Source organism: Amphiura filiformis, chromosome 3 (assembly GCF_039555335.1).
Source record: "Amphiura filiformis chromosome 3, Afil_fr2py, whole genome shotgun sequence".
Taxonomy (NCBI): Eukaryota; Metazoa; Echinodermata; class Ophiuroidea; order Amphilepidida; family Amphiuridae; genus Amphiura; species Amphiura filiformis.
Genome location: NC_092630.1, coordinates 54,561,597 through 54,581,288, shown reverse-complemented (window position 1 = coordinate 54,581,288; position 19,692 = coordinate 54,561,597). Strand labels below are relative to the sequence as shown.

The 19,692-nt window shown below is 36.1% G+C and overlaps 2 protein-coding genes across 2 annotated transcripts in view; both read right to left on the bottom strand.

Moving 5' to 3' along the window:
* Positions 1-12,278, bottom strand: part of LOC140148755 (venom phosphodiesterase 2-like) — a 29,091-nt gene extending 16,813 nt beyond the window's left edge. Inside the window, exons 1-7 of the mRNA XM_072170803.1 lie at positions 12,199-12,278; positions 8,781-8,864; positions 4,596-4,676; positions 2,171-2,261; positions 1,219-1,336; positions 897-988; positions 493-572 (exon numbers count right to left, since the gene is read on the bottom strand). Of these exons, the coding sequence (XP_072026904.1) occupies positions 493-572; positions 897-988; positions 1,219-1,336; positions 2,171-2,261; positions 4,596-4,676; positions 8,781-8,792 (474 nt within the window). The 5' untranslated portion in view covers positions 8,793-8,864; positions 12,199-12,278. The remainder of the gene's footprint in view (positions 1-492; positions 573-896; positions 989-1,218; positions 1,337-2,170; positions 2,262-4,595; positions 4,677-8,780; positions 8,865-12,198) is intronic.
* Positions 12,279-17,097: 4,819 nt separating this feature from the next.
* Positions 17,098-18,180, bottom strand: LOC140147337 (G-protein coupled receptor 161-like). The gene has a single exon (XM_072169114.1). The coding sequence runs from the start codon at positions 18,178-18,180 to the stop codon at positions 17,098-17,100; it is 1,083 nt and encodes a 360-aa protein (XP_072025215.1).
* Between the last annotated feature and the right edge of the window lie 1,512 nt (positions 18,181-19,692).

The window sequence follows — 19,692 nt, the reverse complement described above, 5'->3', positions numbered from 1 at the left end:
AGACAGACAAAAAACAAGACAAACATCAAATATTGTGATCAAATACCGGTTCACCACCCCACCATCGGCTGTTCTGTTTCTCATCGCAGCTTAAACAAAATGTGGCGCCAAATTGAGGATCAAACATACTATTCCCAATAATTCCATGCGATTCCGGATACAATCCCTATATGCATGCAGATGACGAATGATAAAATAAGAAAATAAATTAATACAGGAAATTTATTAACATCACAAACTGTTTTGTTGCTATCTTTAATAGGAAATCAGTAGATAGATCTAATTCCAACAAGACGGTACATTTACATGTGCTGCCCATTTTTTTGTAATGCGTTTGAAGTTCGTGCTGAATATCTTATTGGTATGACACATTCTAGATCACATTCCATGAGAATGCCATGAGAATGCAGATTCGTACAATGCTGGTTAAAAGAATGAATTTTAACACTAACAATACATGTTTTTCTCACAATTTTAATATCAGTTACCTACCGTTACTATTGTATAATGATTTGGAAACGTTACTGTAGGAAAACTAGGTATCATGTACGGTGTGCTTACACCACATTCACCTGGAGAAGTGAGAAAAAAACCCAAGGTAAACTGATTATCTATATAAATGTTTGGCTTACTTAATCAACTGAATCATACGTGTGGCGCATATAAGCATTGAAGCTTTTACGACGCTTTTGTGCCGTTGGATTGAAAAGATAGAGCTTTTTTGTCATGTGTGGCTCTGAAGATTATAAAGACAATCTTTTCAATCCGACGGTACATCCGGTGAAGCCTTGTTGCCAGGGGCGTGGGGATAATTTTGAAAAATTTATATTTTTTGGACCTTTCCCGAAAATGTTAGTAATACCAAGAAGGTATACAAGATGAAATGTTATACTTACTAAGTCGCTTTAATATTGGATTTAACCCACGCTTCATAAAATTAGCACGGAATCCATCTAAAGATATTAAGATGAGCGGAGGAGACGACACGCTGAAAACAGAATATCGTTGTTAGTATATATCGATGTAATGATAAAACCTTAATTGTTTTGTAGTATTGCGACGCTAAAGCTAATACTAAGTTCGTGTACCATTAATAATCTATAAATTAATATTAATGAGAATAAACGTTGTCTTTAACAGGTTATAATTATGACTGTAACTTAAATTCGGAGACGCAAATATTTTTCGACATTCATCAATTTCAAAAGCATAATTTACCCTTTTGGACATTTAGGTTGATCTCCTTGAAAGCATGGCACATCGTTCCAAGGTGGTGGTGGGCCAGGGGCTTGGCTTGGTGTTGGTTCGGTTGGTGGTATGTCAGATGATGTTGGATCTTTTGATGAAAAAGAATAGCGTAAGTTCTTAATTATTTAAGACATGATCGATATACATATTGCAGGACGCCTTCCGTTTATTTGGCACCTCACTGGTTCGACACGGTACAACCTAACCATATTGTCCCTGCTTCCCTAGCTAATTATATTGAAATCATAATTCAGGACTTCAGGACTATTCAGGCTGATTATTGTGTGTCGAGCAACCGGTTGGTCGAGCAAGCGGAAGAATGCGATATTGCAAAACGAAGGCCATCTGACAGTCACTGTTACCTTTAGAAATCTAATAGGAAACTGCAGGGCCGGATTGACCTTTTTGGAGGCCCTGGGCCAGGCCAAAATTTGGAGGCCCCAAACTCACCGTGAGGAAGGCATGTTCGCTTTAGATATAAGATCGATAGTAGTAGCAGCGTGAGCATTGGAATATTTAAAGGGAGAGGAGCTTAGATTTTATAAGGGCATTTGCGCGCGAATCAATTTCAGACTATTTTAGCCAAAAGTGAAGGTGAAATTTGCTTATATAATGGCCAAGTGCGCGCGTAGTGCGCAAAATTGTGCAATTTTACCCTATTTGTGCCCAAACGCGGTGTTTTGGGGTGAGGAAGACGCCGGGAAATTTTTGGGGCCCCAAAAACTTGGAGGGCCCTGTGCCCGGGTCCATCTGGTCCAATGGTAAATCCGGCCCTGGGAAACTATTTTACTTAATGTGTGTGACTGGATGTTCGCTTTAAAAGCAAAATCTCCAGAAATAAAACTACGCAGAAAATATGCGTTCAAATCACAAGTTTGTGACCAAAATTGAATGTTGTATTATAAAACACCATTGTACTTACCAACGATTGGTTCCTTATCTCCTGCTTCATTATTACCAATAGCAAACCCGACGCCAATGCCTACTCCCAGAGCCAACACAAAGGCAATTACCTTAAATGTACAAGATATATTCAAATACAGTCCAATCTCATATCTCACATCCATTCAAATATAACGAGTAGTTCCAGTCTATGTCTTTGACCATTTCTGGAATATGTTTGTAATTGTGTGCATTTATGTCCTACCAATATATCCATGTGAAATTATATTATTCAATATTGACCTGCATATTATCCGATTGTTACCTACCATTATAATTATATAAATATACAATAATATTTAATAGTAATCAGACCATAATAATGGTTATTTTATTTTCTATTTATATATATTATTCCACTTGCTATGCAAATGTAATTTTTAAATTTGAGAGTGGTTTTCTTTAAAGACACATTTCACTCTTTTTGAGTGGTTTTTATAAGTGAAAATAAGTTTTTACTCTTTTACATTTAGAGAGTATGATTGAACATTGTCATTACACTACAGGTCCCTTCATGGTTTAAGCTTGCCCGCTTAGTTATCCATTTCCTGTCCCTGAGATGACCTGTTTACCAGTTTATCATGCTTGCAGTCAAATGCTATATATGACCAAGTTGACCAATAGACATCCCATTGTTCATGTTGTTCAGTCTAGGCTTCCAGAAAGTAACCTTTCCCTGTGACAACAGGTGTCATGAGGAAAGTATGTATTTGTTGCTCACAGTTGGCTTGAATAACTTATTACCCCTCGTATCAGTTAAAACGTTGATAAATAGCACGGATTGTTTAAAGGGGCACTTCGTGATCCACAGCCTCATCCCCACTTTTCTCAAAAAAGTTGAGATTTTTATATCACTGGAAACCTCTGGCTACATAATGTTTATGTACAAAATATTTCTTGCAGATTAATTCGTTTAGCAAAGATATCGTGAAATTTGAATTTCGTTCTGGTGCACCAGAACGAAATTACAACGTATTGTCTATGGAGCAGTGTAATACACATAATCATGCATAACTCGCAAACGCAATATCGGAATCAACTGAAATTTTGGGAATATGCTTTTTTCGTGGATATGTACTGAAAAATGTCATAAAAAGAGGATGCTAGGATCACGAAATACTCCTTTAAGGTGTATGTAACGTAATGGAAGTATCATAATTCTTATTATCGTAAAAGAGATCATATAGATAGATCATATAAATAGAGATTGGGAGGGCGGGTTAGTGTAGTGGTCTTCTCACTCGCTTCTCACCACTGTGGCCGGGGTTCAATTCCCCGCGGTGCCACATGTGAGTTGTTTACCGATCCATGCCCGTCCTCGCAGGTTTTTCTCCGGGTGCTCCGGTTTTCCTCCTGCATCTAAAATCGGACCTCCTCCCATATCCCTGTCCCGTCATATCCGGATGGCATCCCTTGAATTACGTAGCCTTTTAGCACTATTGGGTTTAGCCTGGCTTCGGCCGAATGTTATAAATAAATACATTCATAATATAATATGTGACCGTCCACCACGAAACGCTCGTAAAGTCAGCACGGTCAATTTTATTTTATTACGTGTTTAGAAAATATATATCATAAGCGTTAAAATGATATATCATTTGACTCAAACGATATCCAGAAGCGGAGTTATGGTTTGTTTAACTTTGCTCCTTCAGCAAAAGGGTACCTTATATCGGTGCCACATAGTCTCCTTTTCCACATTGCTGGTAATAAATATCAGATGGTCATAATTAGCGGTCACTTCAAATCATTCCAAGTCAACGAGGTTCAGAAATGTCCTCTCATTGTTAATTGTTGATTAACATGATAAAAATACAATGATTTGTAACCCACCACTTGAACAGGATTTAGCCAAAGCTTGAGTTATTAAGAATTCTATTCGCCGTAGAAGTTATGTAACAACCGGATTAACTACCATAACAATAGGTTAAAACAATTTTTGAATATATCGCACCTCCCTAGTACGTTCACGCGGTACATATGCATTGAACCATATCATGCTGATCACTCGCACCTGTAAGATTAGTTCAACCTGCTTGCGATGCAGGGCATATATTTAACAATTGTCTTAACCTATTGCTATGGTATTTAATATTGTTACATCATCACTTCAACAGTGAATACATAGGTAGAAGCTCATTATCCTCTTCAACAATACGATACAATTGGCCGACTTTGCGAACAGTTTGTGGTGGATGGTCACATAATACAAAAACAAACTTACGAAGAGTACCACGATTAAATTTCGATGACATTATGAATAACACGCAGCCCATAATTACAAGGAATAAAACTATGTAATCAATACTGATATTATCTTGACAGACTTTCAGACTAACATAGACAAAACGGAATAAATTTGGTAGAAAATAAATTGAATCATATTGTTTCTCGTATATACTCACAACAGCAACAGCTATATGAAGACTTTTCGATTGTTTCTTTCCATATTCAGCACCATCCTCAAACTGCAGTTTCATGTTGTCCTGTATAAAGTGGCAGAGAGTAGTCACATATCATTTTTTCTTGTCCTATGACATATCATAAACTCGCAAGAAGAGGATTTTAGATATTTATTTATTATGCAAATAACCAATTTTAATGCCCAGCAGAGCTAACCTCTTGATTCTATGTGTTGAAGGTCGTGCCCTTCATACGTCAGTGAATATCAAAACAGGATCGTTTCTAGTGTTGTAACAAATGTGGGAATTACCATACTGTCACAAAATGTGTATACTATCTGTGCCGGGTATCTGTGTCATGTACGCCGTAAATTTGACGTCACTGAGGCCACTTTAAAGGCCCATTCAGTGATTTGCTCATCCGGACGATCGTAAAAATCATCAAAATTCAGATTTTGGTACCTTTGTCATTGTCATAGATGTGCTCACATAGCCTGCGACTGGTTCAGCCGAAAGCCGTGTATTTAAGACAAAATAAGACATTTTACACGAATCTGTAATTTAGATACTGACAGTATCTAAATTAGCTGCATGTATTTGAATGGGGCTTCAACTTCGTCAGTACTGCTGTTTTCTTCGTTTTTTTGCCAAATTTGTCATTTCAAAAATACCAAATGACAATTTGAATGACTTATCCTTCACTTTTAAGCAATTTATAAACAATTGTTTTTTACACTTGCACTGGGATCACTGAATGGGTCTTTAATACATACGTTTACACCACCTTATAATCATCACGATATACACTAACAACATGAACACGAAGAGTCATCAAAAAGGACAAAGTTCCGCTGATGACCTACTAGTATTGATTAGCAAAATAAATCTACTCTTTCTTGACTCATTGCAGTGAATTTCAACCATTTTGTAATGTGACATGCATTACTCCAGTACTGCGCCAGTCACATGCAGTCTTCACTTCACCTGTTGAGTATACATCAGATAATAATATACATGTAAGGGGTGGTGCAACAATTATGTATACCCCCGGGGTGGTGAATTCTCAAAATGGTCTTAATCGGTCTGACAAAAATCACTTAACCCCCCGTGCGACCTGCCAAAAAATGCTTGCCCCCCTTTTGGCCTGCCAAAAAATCTTTGCCCCCCCCTATAATTCACCCCCCGGGGGGTACACATAATTATTGCACCACCCCTAAATGTGTAGGCATATCAAATTTTGACGGACTTTCATTAATATTCAACGTATTTTCACCTTTAAAATGGGAAACTTGGTATTTAACCTACATATATTTTACTTTTACTAAGCTTTGGATAGATTTAAACAATCTAAAGTAATATTTTTGATGAGAATCAATATTATACCCTGTATAATTTAATGGTCAGGTTTGCATCTGGCCTCGTTGGCATCTTGAAATGTGAAATATATGGTGTTTTGATTAATTTTAATAAAATGATGTTAACATTATCAAGCAATATATATATATATTCCTCTCGTGGGAAAAATAATCCACTGATCATTTAATGCTCAAATCATTTTATTCATCAGATCAAAATTGTATAACTCCACATTACTAATGTGCAGAATTAATTATCCGAATAATTTTGTATTTTCCACTCATAATCAAGATATAATAAATACAATTAAACAAGTAAACATTTTCCCACAATTTAAATGATTATTTAATTATGATAACCACACCGTACAAAGGTCCATCTTGGTTAGAGTCCGCAACTTCAGCGACTAAATCAATATTAAACCTTATTTTGTAAATATGAGTTGGTCATTTAATGACCAAATTTACAACTTAGTAAACAGATAAGCTCTTACAATTTCTTTTGTTTGCATATTTTGCACTTGAAATACATATCCTCCTCACAAAATAGTGTTTCAGCTTATTTTGAGTTTTAAACTATCATATGACACATGCGTTCCAAACAAATCACCGGTTAAAAACAACAATAAATAACAATAAAACAACAGCAACAAACAAAGAAACAAATAAATTGACATGATTGTGTGGCAAAAAAACACTTTTTTCTCGGATCGACTTGGAACTCCACACTTATTTGCTATTTCTTACCGTATAAACTCTATAGAACTCGGTAAGAACAACCTGGGAAAAGTATAAGGCATTCACACATGACAACAGTCTTAAACATTCTTTGTAGTTTATTTGGACCCTCCAGAACATCACCAGTTAGTAAATAGTCTAAATATACCTACACTCATTGTTCGCTACAGACAGGTATGTAGGTAAAGTATCTACGGTCTGCTTAGGTAGTCAATTTCCGTGGTATTTTTGCATATAGATATCAACTACAGAAGCACAAAAATATAATGAGATATAATTTTAGAGCAGCTCTAACTTGACCAGGGGTTAAAAGGTCAAATGACAATTGATTTGGCGGAATCTTCAAGGCCACGTGACCTTTTGCCCTCTGATCAAGACATGGCTACCCAAAAATCATTTATCGTTTATTGTTGGTTATGCTGCAGTTCATACCCATTCAACAAGACCAAAATGAATATTTGACTGAATAAAACTGGAGAAATGGTACATAATGTTACCTCTACCATGCCTACCACTTTTAATTTAGCAACTCAAATATCATCAATATTTAACTACATACCTGTCTTTAGCAAACAATAATGGTAACAAATTTGAAACTTATTGCAATCTGGTGGTGTTCTAGAGGATCAAAACAAAATACCCAATGAGTTTAATATTGGCTATGATATCATCTGAATGCCTACTTTCCCCAACTTGTTCCTAATAATTTCTGTATAAATAGAGTTACATGTATGCAATACTAGCAAATAAGTTGGGATTTTGTGAAAATCTTCTGCCTGAGCGAAACTTCGATGTTTCTGATATTTCAGAAAACTAGTTGTATATATTTACCTCAGTAAAATTCTCCGCGAGCTTCAAATCGGTCCGAGAAAAAAAGTTCTTTTGCCAATGACGGATCGGTAAGGAACATGACCTAGCTGCGTTTTTAAAATACTATTTTAAAATAAATAATTACCAACGTGGTATATCATTTACTAAATTAAAAGATTGTCCATGTAAATTCAATGAAACTTAAGATCTATATTTTAGACAAAGAAACGAATTACTAATCAAACGAATCACCCTTCAGAACGTGAGATGGACAAATTTAAAATTAACATTGCTTGATATTCAACCCATGGCCTTTGCATTTTGGAGATTTCTTTTTTTTAATTTAGCTAAAATCATGTAAAATCACCAGTCCGTTTTTTGCCACAAATTTTTAATTTTGCCTGAACATTTGTAGAAATATGTTTACAAAAAATGTTCAGATTTTTTGTCAGATTTTGGTAAACTTTTAGGGTAATTTTAGCCTCCAGAAAAAAGTCCGTCCGCCTGTATTTTTTTCATCGCCTTATACACCAATCCGAGAAGCGTTTACTGTATTTGGCCCTCTATTGACGGCAACACAGATGTACCAGAGCGGGAGATTTAATTCGTAATTCAATACTCATGATTGTGTATTGAATATCACTGTTGTGTACAATTCCCGGGTACAATTCTGTATAGCACACAATAAATAATGGATAGAACCCCCGACCTCGGGACACCGCAGTTTTACATCGGGGACACCGCAGTAATGGCGAAGTCGGATAGGTGTATAGTCCATTGGTCCTATTCTGTGGGAGTGGTCTAATTCGTAGACACATAAACTGATTGGACAATCGCATGATTTTGGGTGTCTATCAGGTTGTAGACGCCTCTACGTCACCACGAGTATCACCGAGCACTACAAGAGTATTTGATAACGCGTAACCACAAACCAGGTATACTATCAACAGTCAAAGTCCCGACGGTGGCATTGTATGCTGAAAATTCTCGCATATTCATGAGGGCCAGCGTTGCATGCCTTCGCGTATATGCGATAGAGCCTTGTGTGCCTTCGCGAATACGCGATAGACCGTAAAAATACGCGGTAAGTGTGTAATAGTTTTGCCTGTACATTTCATGGAACAATCAGCCCTCATAATCGGGTGATGCTGAGACTTTGACTGCGTGGTCTGGTAATAGTGTTATCTTTTGGATTTACCAGCTTGACGTTCGTGTAGCTTTGTTAATTTATGCCGAGTATACCAAGGATCATAACAATCAAACAAAATCAAAAACCAATACTTACATTTTCTGACATTGTGATACGATGATTTCTGTTGAAACTGGACGACTGCTAATGATTTCTCCAATGGACTTTCTTGATTAATTTCTGTGTACAAATCAGATATTATAACACTTACTTATTAAAGATGTTTACAATGAAAACCTAGAAATACGTCAATTTTCCAACCTTCATTAGGCCCTTAACTTGTTAAATACAATAATGACTCGTGATCCTGCACATGATCATCACGATGCATGTCATGTAGGCTCGTGCATGTCCAAATTTGACTGCAAAATGTCCAGGAAAACTGAAGTAACTTGTCTGGGTAATGTTGTTTCAATCCTCAAGTTAGTAAATACCAATTTAAATCAACAACAACAACAACAAGAACCGTGCCAATATGTGCCATTCTCATACCTTTTTCAAGACACAATCCAGTCATGCATTGCAGTAAGAATTGGCCTGGCCTATAATTACTTACGCAAGATTGAACACAATAACGCGATGGTACAACTGTTGAGTTGAAGCTGTCGACTTAATCCAGATCCAGAATACAATAACGAAGCACAGCGGAAAAAGTAAAAAAATCGTGTTTATCGTATTGGACCAACACACTGACTTTTTGTTGCACTCAACTATTTTTTAAAATTTGATTGACATATCGTCAGCCTGTTACGCTAATTGCTTAAGTCATTTTTTGTAATTTAGAGAACAAAGTACAAAATATGGTTCAAGCATGCATTTAAATATATTTATTCACCAATCTTTGCACAAGAACAAATGATAATGATACTAATAAAAAGGTACAATCCGAAATTATGAGGGTGATTACCTAACTTATGCATGCTTGAACCACATTTTGTTATTTGTTCTCAAAATTACAACAAATGACTTAGGCAATTAGCGATATGTGTATGGCTGAAGATATGTGTATTTGTTTTGGGTATTCAGTCTAGGCCTATTTAAAAAAAAATATAAAAATAGGCCTATGTACTTTATAATATGATTTTAAAATTGAATAAAGAAATTGATTTTATTAATAGAATTATTATAATAGTATTACCTCATACTTTATCGATATCACAAGGCTGAAAATATTGTAAAATGCAATAATATACGCACCAACTAACTTTAAGTTTATTCCCTATTCGTCTATTCACTTAGGCCTCGAAGCACTTTCATCATGCTCGATAAAGTTTGCACCATTTCATACGCATGCGGTTTGGGTTGTCTTAATCCATTCCTTCCCATACATATATTATGAAACCATACAACGATTTGAGGGTCGGTATAGACTGAATATTCATAAAATCGAATCCCATGTAAATCAATTCAAAGATACATCCTCATTTAGTACTCGTCAGTCCATGCATGATGTAGGCTATTTAAACCCAGTCGTAAAAGTGCTATTCTTTTATTAAGATATTAGGATTTTAAGATTGCCGTGATATGAGGTGATTTCTCAGTGACTTGATTTTGTCAATAACAAATTGTAAGCACTTTATTTGAATAATGTGGTTCACTTGAGGGTCGCTAAACGCCGTGACATCCCTTTGAGAAGCAAGGAGCGACTGAATGAGAGTATGATATACATGACAAATAGACGTAGTCCTACAGGTACTTGTTTGCCTATGAAAAACGGCGCCATACAAAATTAGGAAACACACACACACACCCACACACCCCCACACACCCCACCCACCCCACCTAAATCAGGAAAACAGTTCTCCCTTTTATAATAATGAAATTTGAATGAGTGCTACTTGCTTGACAATTAGTAAAACACATAAAAAGGGCAGGTGTTGGTGGTGATCGAGATTATCCGAGATACAATATTTTGTTTGTCGGGAATGTTATGTGGTATGATCCATATGCATAATAAATATTATACCGGTATTCCTTCTCACTTAAGCAGTACTAATTACCCATTTTGTGCAGAGTTTATGATCAGAACTCTCACATTTGAAAGCGAACAATACCTGATGATCTCAAATGGCCAAAAAGTGCACCTACGTTAGAAATCCGAAAAAATTTCTTGTTATAACGCAGTGAACCAGAACTACCTTAAATTGACAGTACACTTTCGGTTCTAGGAGAGCAACTGAACCGTGGCGCATACAAATGACGTCTATGGCAAGCTAAGCGGCTCAGAACGTGGGACTAGCTACGCGCAGCTTCTTTCTCGTTACGTGCAGCTTATTAACCAATCAGATTCGCGGTTTTAAACACGTGGAGCTGATGTAAATATCCTCTCTCACAAATATTACGTTGTTAATTTTTGTAAATGAAAATATCTGTAGTATATCAGCAAAAAATGGAATAGGTGCTATTAAAGTAATATCTGAACAGAATGATGATTGTTCTATATTTAGGGAGCTATCATTTTCTTCGGAAGGGGATACCAAATATAGGGGGTTATACTTTTTTAGAAAGAAAAATAAGTGGGAGGGGGTCATAAATTGATAATGACAAAATGTAGGGAGTCACAAGATGACTACAGATAGTGTGTTTATTGTATTCAAAAAGACTGATTTCAATACAATTTTAGCCTGTCTAGGGGGTACGGTGTATCGGTGGTGGGTGTCGGGGGTCATAACATTTTGATGCCGAAATAGTGAGGGCCGCAATTTATTGACGCCGACTTTTGTAAATTTAGGACCCCCCCCCCCCCGTTCCAAAAAAATTGATGACCCCTTTTACTCTCTCCATATTTACACAGTGGCATGTGATATCGCTTTCCCTGCAATATCTTTTATACACAGCGCTTTACATCAGTAGTTGTTGTTGTTTGACCTTCATATCCCCTGCACCGCTAATACAGCCCGAGTATAAAGTTACTTGCTATTAAACACGGTGTAAACTTGGAAACACTAAATAAATATGCTTTGTGTCATTTTAGCCAGGCATTAGCAACATGTTCTCTTGACACGTGCTGTGATTTGGCCTCCTTTACCCGTTCGTTATCTATGCTAATTCCGTAAATTAATTACAAGATAATAATTGTGAAAGGATACCTATAACTATACTACGCGCAGCTAACGACCCAACCACGTGGTTAAATTTGACTATTTTGATTGGTCAAACAGCTGCTCGTAACAAGAAAGAAGCTACGCGTAGCTGTTCCACGCTTTTGGCCCCCTTGGCTTGCCATAGACGTCCTGATGAATTAATTATGGTAGTATATCAGCAAAGGTTTATACATTCAATTGCACTGAGTGGGGTGAAACTGGAATAATTCTACAAGGAGAAAACCTTTGCTGTTAAATGAGTTATAGGCTACAATAGTGATTTTATGTCGGTATAATGGGTATTAATGCAACATTATCATATACTGTATATAAACCTACAAGTGACAAGTAAAATGGTTGCTATTTGTTGCCAAGAATATCTATTGCCGACATGTAAACAGAAGTAAACAATACAGAAGCAGTCTACTTACCTTTGATTCTGAAGACTACCTCCAATGAGAATAATCCAGTAATGCGTTAGTATAGTAATTATGACCACATTATTATACAACTGCTACCGAGATACTGTTCTGATTGCTGTTGATCATGTGTAGTACACTGGCCGATCATAAAATCATTTTATCACTGGGTGTATCAGATATACACCAAGATAGTGTTTGCTTAAACAAAACCCTAGAGAACACCGCACTGTTATCAAAATAGCACGCAGTGTTTGAAAAACTTCTAAATCCTATATTAATAGGCATATACATAAACACTAGTATTGTTATCATATTTGGACACGAAATAAAAGTCGAAAGTTATTAAAGCGAGGGCACACTTGAAAAATGGGCTTTTCTTCTCTTGCCTCAACAGACCTATAATCGTGTGCTAAAAACGTTGGGATTAAATTCCTTTGAATTGAGGCTAAAATAAACGTTTCATAGCTCATGCTATGTACTTACTCACCCCCCCTCCATCCCCGGACACAATGTAGGAGCGGGTATTCTTAAGCACAACCACTTTTTTTTTATTTGCAGCATTTTTCATTATTTACAGCGGATATTAAGCGCAACCACTTTTTCATTTTTTTACAGCATTCAACATTGATTGAGGGGAGCGGGAATGGGCGAAATGAACAAAGTGTCCCAACATTTTCGCGCAAAATTGTCTGAGAGAAGCAAAAAAAAAATCTATTAATATCAATAAAATAGCCCCTCCGACAATCTTGTGCAAAAATCGCTGGGACAATAATGTTTTGAGGATCAAATGTGAATTGAACTTTCACTATTTTTCAGCCTTCAACATTCCATAACCCAAACTTTGCGGAGGCTTTTTGGCGGAATAACGAACATTATGTTATGTTGCAGAACTTGGTATAAAAATTAAATTCCCTTGAAACAAAATTGAAGCAAAACTAAGAAAGTACCTTATACCTGAAATGTTTGTAGAGTGGCTCGTTTCAAGGTTCTGTGAATCAGCCTTCGTATCGATTCCAGTTATTAGCACTTGCCAATCAAATGAAAGAATATACTGCCAGTCCCTTGAAAAGGACACCGGTTTTCACACAGGTTTCGGGTCAATTATAATGTCAATCACAATAGAATGGTCATTATGTGACCGATGTAATGACCATGTGGTGGTCAGTGACACTAATGTTATCAATCAATCGTCTTCGTTATCGGGTCTCGTAAGCTGTCGTACATACATGCATGACAAACACAAATTTACTCTTACGCTTTGTTACAAGTTATCTGAAAATTATCACACGGAAGTCATGAAATCACAATGTACTTTTTGTTAATATTACATTATTGGAGGCAAGATATTTTAAAAGTAGCATAAGTATTTGAACAAACATGGAAAAGAGAACAATTCTTACGGATTACACGGTGTCCTTATTTTTACAGGTATATTATATAGTTCCTCAATTTTGTAAAACTGAAAGTTTATACACAAAGAATGCTTGCGTGAAAGGCAATGGACTAAGACCCATTTAGTGATTCCAGCAAAAGTGTAAAACACAAAAATTAAAATGTCTATAAATTGCTTTAAGGGATCGGATGACAATTATTGCACAGTATTGTTTGGGGAACATGAGAGCACATCAGACACATCAAATTGCATTCTGAATAGGAGGAATGTGTTCTGATATAAAATATTTAAAAAAAATTAAAGATTGATATTTTTGACATTTAACAGATCTCGAAGTAAACTTTATAAATCTAATGATAAGTGTATGTAGTTTGGGAGGAAAAGCCGTCCATCATTTACAAAGTTTAACCTTTCGTATTGAAGATATATATTTTTACCCCAAAAGAACTATCAAAAATTATTTATTTATTTTGCGTTGTGTGTTTGCCATTGACGTTTATTTTTAATAAAGCCCGGTGACGTCAACAGTTCGCTTAGCTGTCATACAAGACAAAATATACTGCGCCAAAAAAGTATCCTTACACTTGGAAAAATAATCACAATTCCAAAACGGAACAATGTTGGAATATTTTTTTTAATAGATGCACTATCTAATCCTGCACATTATTACACCACATTGAATCCAATGCAACCTCAAGAAGTAAAGTTACAAACCATTGAATAGACGAAGTTTTAAAAGTGACAAACTGTCCTATACAATGCGCAAAAAGATTCAAAGAAGCGCAACAAAGAGACAACACAGCTTTATTTAAAGCAGTTTTTATTACAGTTTTTACTTCTCTGTACTTTCATAACTTTCATTTTATTTGTCAGTTCTTTTGTTTCAGTTTTCTTTTGTTCCCTTTGTTTTAAATTAAAGGCACGCATAAATTAGCCATTCACCAGTCTCAAGTCCGTGGAGTTTTAAAACTGGACCTTCGTCTAATCAAATGCTTGTAACTTTGCTTCTTGAAGTCACATTGGATCCAATGGGGTGTCATAATATGCCGGATTAGGTAGTGCATATATTAAATAAATAAATTTACCCAAATATGGTTTAGTTTTAAAATTAGGATTTTTCTTCCAAGTGTATCCTTTTTTGGCGCAGTATATTTATACACATAGCATGTCTGTATCTTCTGTCCATTATACTATAAGTGATCGGATTACACGAAGATTGCAACATGACAATCCAAACAGAAGCTGTGTGGTACCCTGTAATAGAGTTAGGATGGCTCTATAAATGGAGTCAGGGTTACGCACTACGCAACTCCCTGACTCCCTTGGAGAGTCCCTTGGAGATTTGTTGACTTCGCTGAAGAGTCACAACTGATGACTCTATACAGTCATTTGACTCCAAATATATGGTCGTTTTAGAGATAGAATCGCAGAGTGTCTGGACACTATCTACTTTTTCGAGTCACACTGACTCCAGTTTGGCTTTCAGTGATCCTATTATCAATGACCCTAATACTAAAGTATTAAGCTTATACAAGCCTTCTTCTCCGTTCCTAACCTTATAACTTCTCATAAAAATGCTTTGTTACATAGCCAGAATTTCTCAATTTTGCTAGGGTGCGCTCACATTAGGAAGTCACAGTGACTTTATGTGGGGAATCTGTACCTTTTTTGGTATCACTGGATAGAAGAGACCAATAGTTAAACATAAGTTACCAAATATAACGGTACATGTAGACGTTTATAATTGAAACAACCCCCTCTTCGTACTCCGTGTTACAAAATGGTTCTAGGGTTAACTTTTTGCTTCGGCAGCAGAAGCATACAATGGAACAACGATCCCAACAAACACAAAACATTTTCGACATCATCATTCGCCAAAGGTTATAAAAGGTTTCCAGAAAACGTTTAAATGTCGGGTTATATAAAGGGTATACGTTTTCATAACGTTCAAAAATGGTTTGTGATAACTTATTGCAAATATTCTAACATAATGTTATTTAGTGTTGACAAAATATTTGGCAAAAAAATGTTTGCCAAAATATTTTTACATTAACATTTAAAATATATATATATATATATATATTTGTAATGTGTTTTCATACAAAACGTTTTCTTGACCTTAACATAACTCGACATTTAATGATTTTAAAACATTTTTACCAAACCAAAGATCCAAAATATAACCTGTTAAAAACGTTTTAAAAACGTTTTGTGTTTGCTGGGATCCTGCGAGAAAGTCTACTCTCTCTTGATATGATACTATGCACAAAAGATACATTGGTGTTTTTCCTAAGAGGCAAGAGCTACGATTATGTTATCAGTGGAAACGAACTTTGCTGGTATCTAAACAGTGAAGTACACGTTACACCACCGATTTTTATTTATTTTACGTTTAGATGGTTGCAGAGTATATATATATATATATATATAGATGAGAGCTCATGATCCATGTGGTCACGGTATGAGTATCCCTCCAATGACGTTTAGGGCCTACTTTTAATAAAGCCCTGTGACGTCTACAGTTCGCTTAGCTTTTATGCAACACAAGTATTACACATAGCATGTCTGTATCTTCTGTCCATTATACCATAAATGACCGGATTACACGAAGATTGCAACATGGCAACCCAAACAGACGCTGTGTGGTACCATGTAATAGAGTTAGGATGACTCTATAAATGGAGTCAGGGTTACTCTAGAAGCAGAGTCCAACCACTACGCGATTCTGTCTAAAATAACTCTATATTGGGAGTCATCTGACTCCCTTGGAGAGTCCCTTGGAGAAGAGTCACCATTAAGGACTCTACGCAGTCATTTGACTCTCAATATATCCTTTTAGAGAAGATATAGAATCGCAGAGTGGCTGGACTCTACTTTTAGAGTCACACTGACACCAGTTTGGCTTTCAGTGATGCTATTATCAATGTCCCTAATACAAAGTATTAAGATTATACTAGCCTTCTTCTCCGTTCTTAACCTTAGAACTTCTCATAAAAAATGCTTTTGTACATAGCCAGAATTTCTCAATTTCGGGTACGCTCACATTAAGACTTCACATTGACTTTATGTGGGGAATCATCTGTACTTATTTTGGCATCACTGGATAGAAGAGACCAATAGCTAGACATAAGTTACCAAATATTACGGTACATGTAGACGTTCAAAATTGAAACAACCCCTCTTCGTTCTCCGTGTTACAAAGTGGCTTTAGGTTTAAATTTTTTTGCTTCGGCAGCAGAAGCATACAATAGAACAACGATCCTGCGAGAAAATCTAGGCCTACTCTCTGTTGATATGACACTATGCACACAAGATACATTGCTGTTTTTCCTAATAAGAGGCAAGAGCTACGATTATGTTATCAGTGGAAGCGAACTTTGCTGGTATCTAAACGGTGAAGTACACGTCAAACCACCGATTTGTATTCATTTTGTATATGTGGTTGCAAAGTAAATAGATGAGAGCCCTTGATTCATGCGGTCGCGGTATGAGTATCCCTCCAGTAACATTTACTTTTAATAAAGCCCTGTGACGTCAACAGTTCGCTTAGCTTTCATACAACACAAAATATTATACATAGCATGTCTGTATCTTCTGTCCATTATACCATAGATGACCGGATTACACGAAGATTGCAACATGGCAATCCAAACAGACGCTGTATGGTACTTTTCGGGCCATTGATTTTCATCTTGTGCGAATGTAAGATGAATAATACCGATTATGTAAGGCATCCATGCTATTATAAATGTCCCTAATACAATTAATAAGATTATACTGGCCTTCTTCTCTGTTCTAAAAGTTTTTGCTTCGGCAGCAGTAGCATGTAAGGCAACAACGATCCTGTGAGAAGGTCTGCTCTCTGTTGATATGTTGTTATGCACAAAAGATACTTTGGTGCTTTTTCTTTGAGCTTCTTGCCGTGAAAGTCGTTTTCCAACAGCTTCTTGCATGCGCACTTTTTTGTTATGTTCACGTGCGACAATAAAAATACGACAGTAACAGAATATCATCGCTACAAATGGCAAGACGAAACAAAACACGAGACCGACAATAGCGAATGACTGGTCCTCTTCCCATTTTACTATACATAAAGACTGCGAGTAAGAATAGGCGTAAGCTCCCCAACCTAACAGTGGACACATAGAAAATAAAAAAGATTGTCCCCAAATCCAGCCAATAAAAAGACACACAGTTTTCTTTGTGATCCATTCATGATAATGAAGAGATTTGACAATCGCTATGTATCTGTCAAATGCTATCGCCACTAATGTCAAAATACTCGCTAATGGGAGAAGCAAGTTGACAAATCCACATAACTGACAGAATTTCTGGTCAAATATCCAATCCCATGTTATACAGGAGATCAATGCAAATGGCATCAGAGTTATCCCAACCATAAAATCAACCACTGCTAGATTACCAATAAACACTGATGTAAATGAACGAAGTGTACGATATTTGATAATTGAAGACAAAACTAATGAGTTACCAGTAATGGCTATTAACGAAAACATTGCTACAACCGTTGATTGGAATACAACCCAACCATACTTGCGATCATCGATAGGATTTCCCGTGAGGTTAGATGTCGACATCTGGACGCTAAAAAGTATAATATAACGTAGATTTCTGTTTTAATCGTAGTTATTGGTAATAAATAAAGCAAAGTATTATCGAGTTAGTCGTATTGATCGACTTATGTCTCTATATCACATTTTGGAACATATGTAGGCATTATCCGTTGGCAGCTTCTGATCCATCTAATGTTCGTTCACCTCTGATGATATTTACCATCCTCTTTAGAAGTCACCCTTAATATACAGCTCCACGGTGATGTCGTTATTTGCAATTATGTCTCGTTCACTCTTACCCGCCCCAAACACTCCCACATAATTGTGACAGCAAGCGGAAAGTAATTTGCGCAACGAAATCGACGAATTTGCCCCATCAATCTCATGAAATGAGAATCAAAAGCGTCTACATTGGAAAGTGGAGTCTTATGTCAATATTGGGTCTGTTACGTTCACGATTCCAATATTTATATTACTACGATAGTCACGTCTGATGGGTGCAAATGGAATTCATGGTGTGATAAACCCGCCAATATGGCACATACTGTAGACCCATATAAGGCAATCTTAATATAGTAAAATAATAAAATCTCTTTTGGGGAGGTGCTCAATTCTTGTCAAAAGCTCGTCCCACATATTGAAAAAAATTAAAGTAAAAACTTGGAATGGCTTTGAGCATTGTTGAGACGAACTATTAAATTAAGATGGCCTAATATGGAAGTGCATAGTAAAACTTTATTAAAATTATATTTAAAGATAACAACCTCAAGTTATTCAAAATTTTGATATGACATTAAAATATCTTGAAACTACCTGGTCAACAAAATAATAAATAAATATGAGTATCACAAAGTACGTACATTAAACAACTAGAATAGGTAGGTAGAATCGAGTTAAGAATTTTATTCTCACTAATACTTGTGACTTGTACAAAGGTCACGGATAAATACAAGATAAGACGAGTCGGCCAAGATTCTTATCACTGTGGTATTGAAATTCATTTATCAATATGAGTCAATAAATTGCAGACGATATAATTTTAATATCATTGTTTTTATTACTGAGTAACCAATACATGCAATACACTTGTTAGCAAAAACAGACACAACGCACTTTTAATGGGCAATGAGTCTTGGCAATTTAACGTCACCACTACCGTCACTTAAATAATATCATTCATACACAATAAATAATTTAGCAAGAAACCATTTCGCAGTTATGATGATAAATACACGTTCCTTGATTTTGACAATCATCGAATTATTGAGCAGATCAAAAAGAAACTAGACATTGTGCTCACAGAGCACGGCCCTTAGCCAGTGAAGTTGACATCTTTATGATGTTTATGGTTATGATGGCTCATTATACGATTGATAGAAGAAACAAAGAAAGAAGAACCTGACAGAAAGAGGGCCTTAGCCAAATGCTGGGTGGAATACATATGTATGGATATGTCCTTGGAAGGCTTTGTGAAGATTGGTTACTTTTAGTACCTAATCATACAGATAGTATACTGTATAAAGTATATGCCTATTG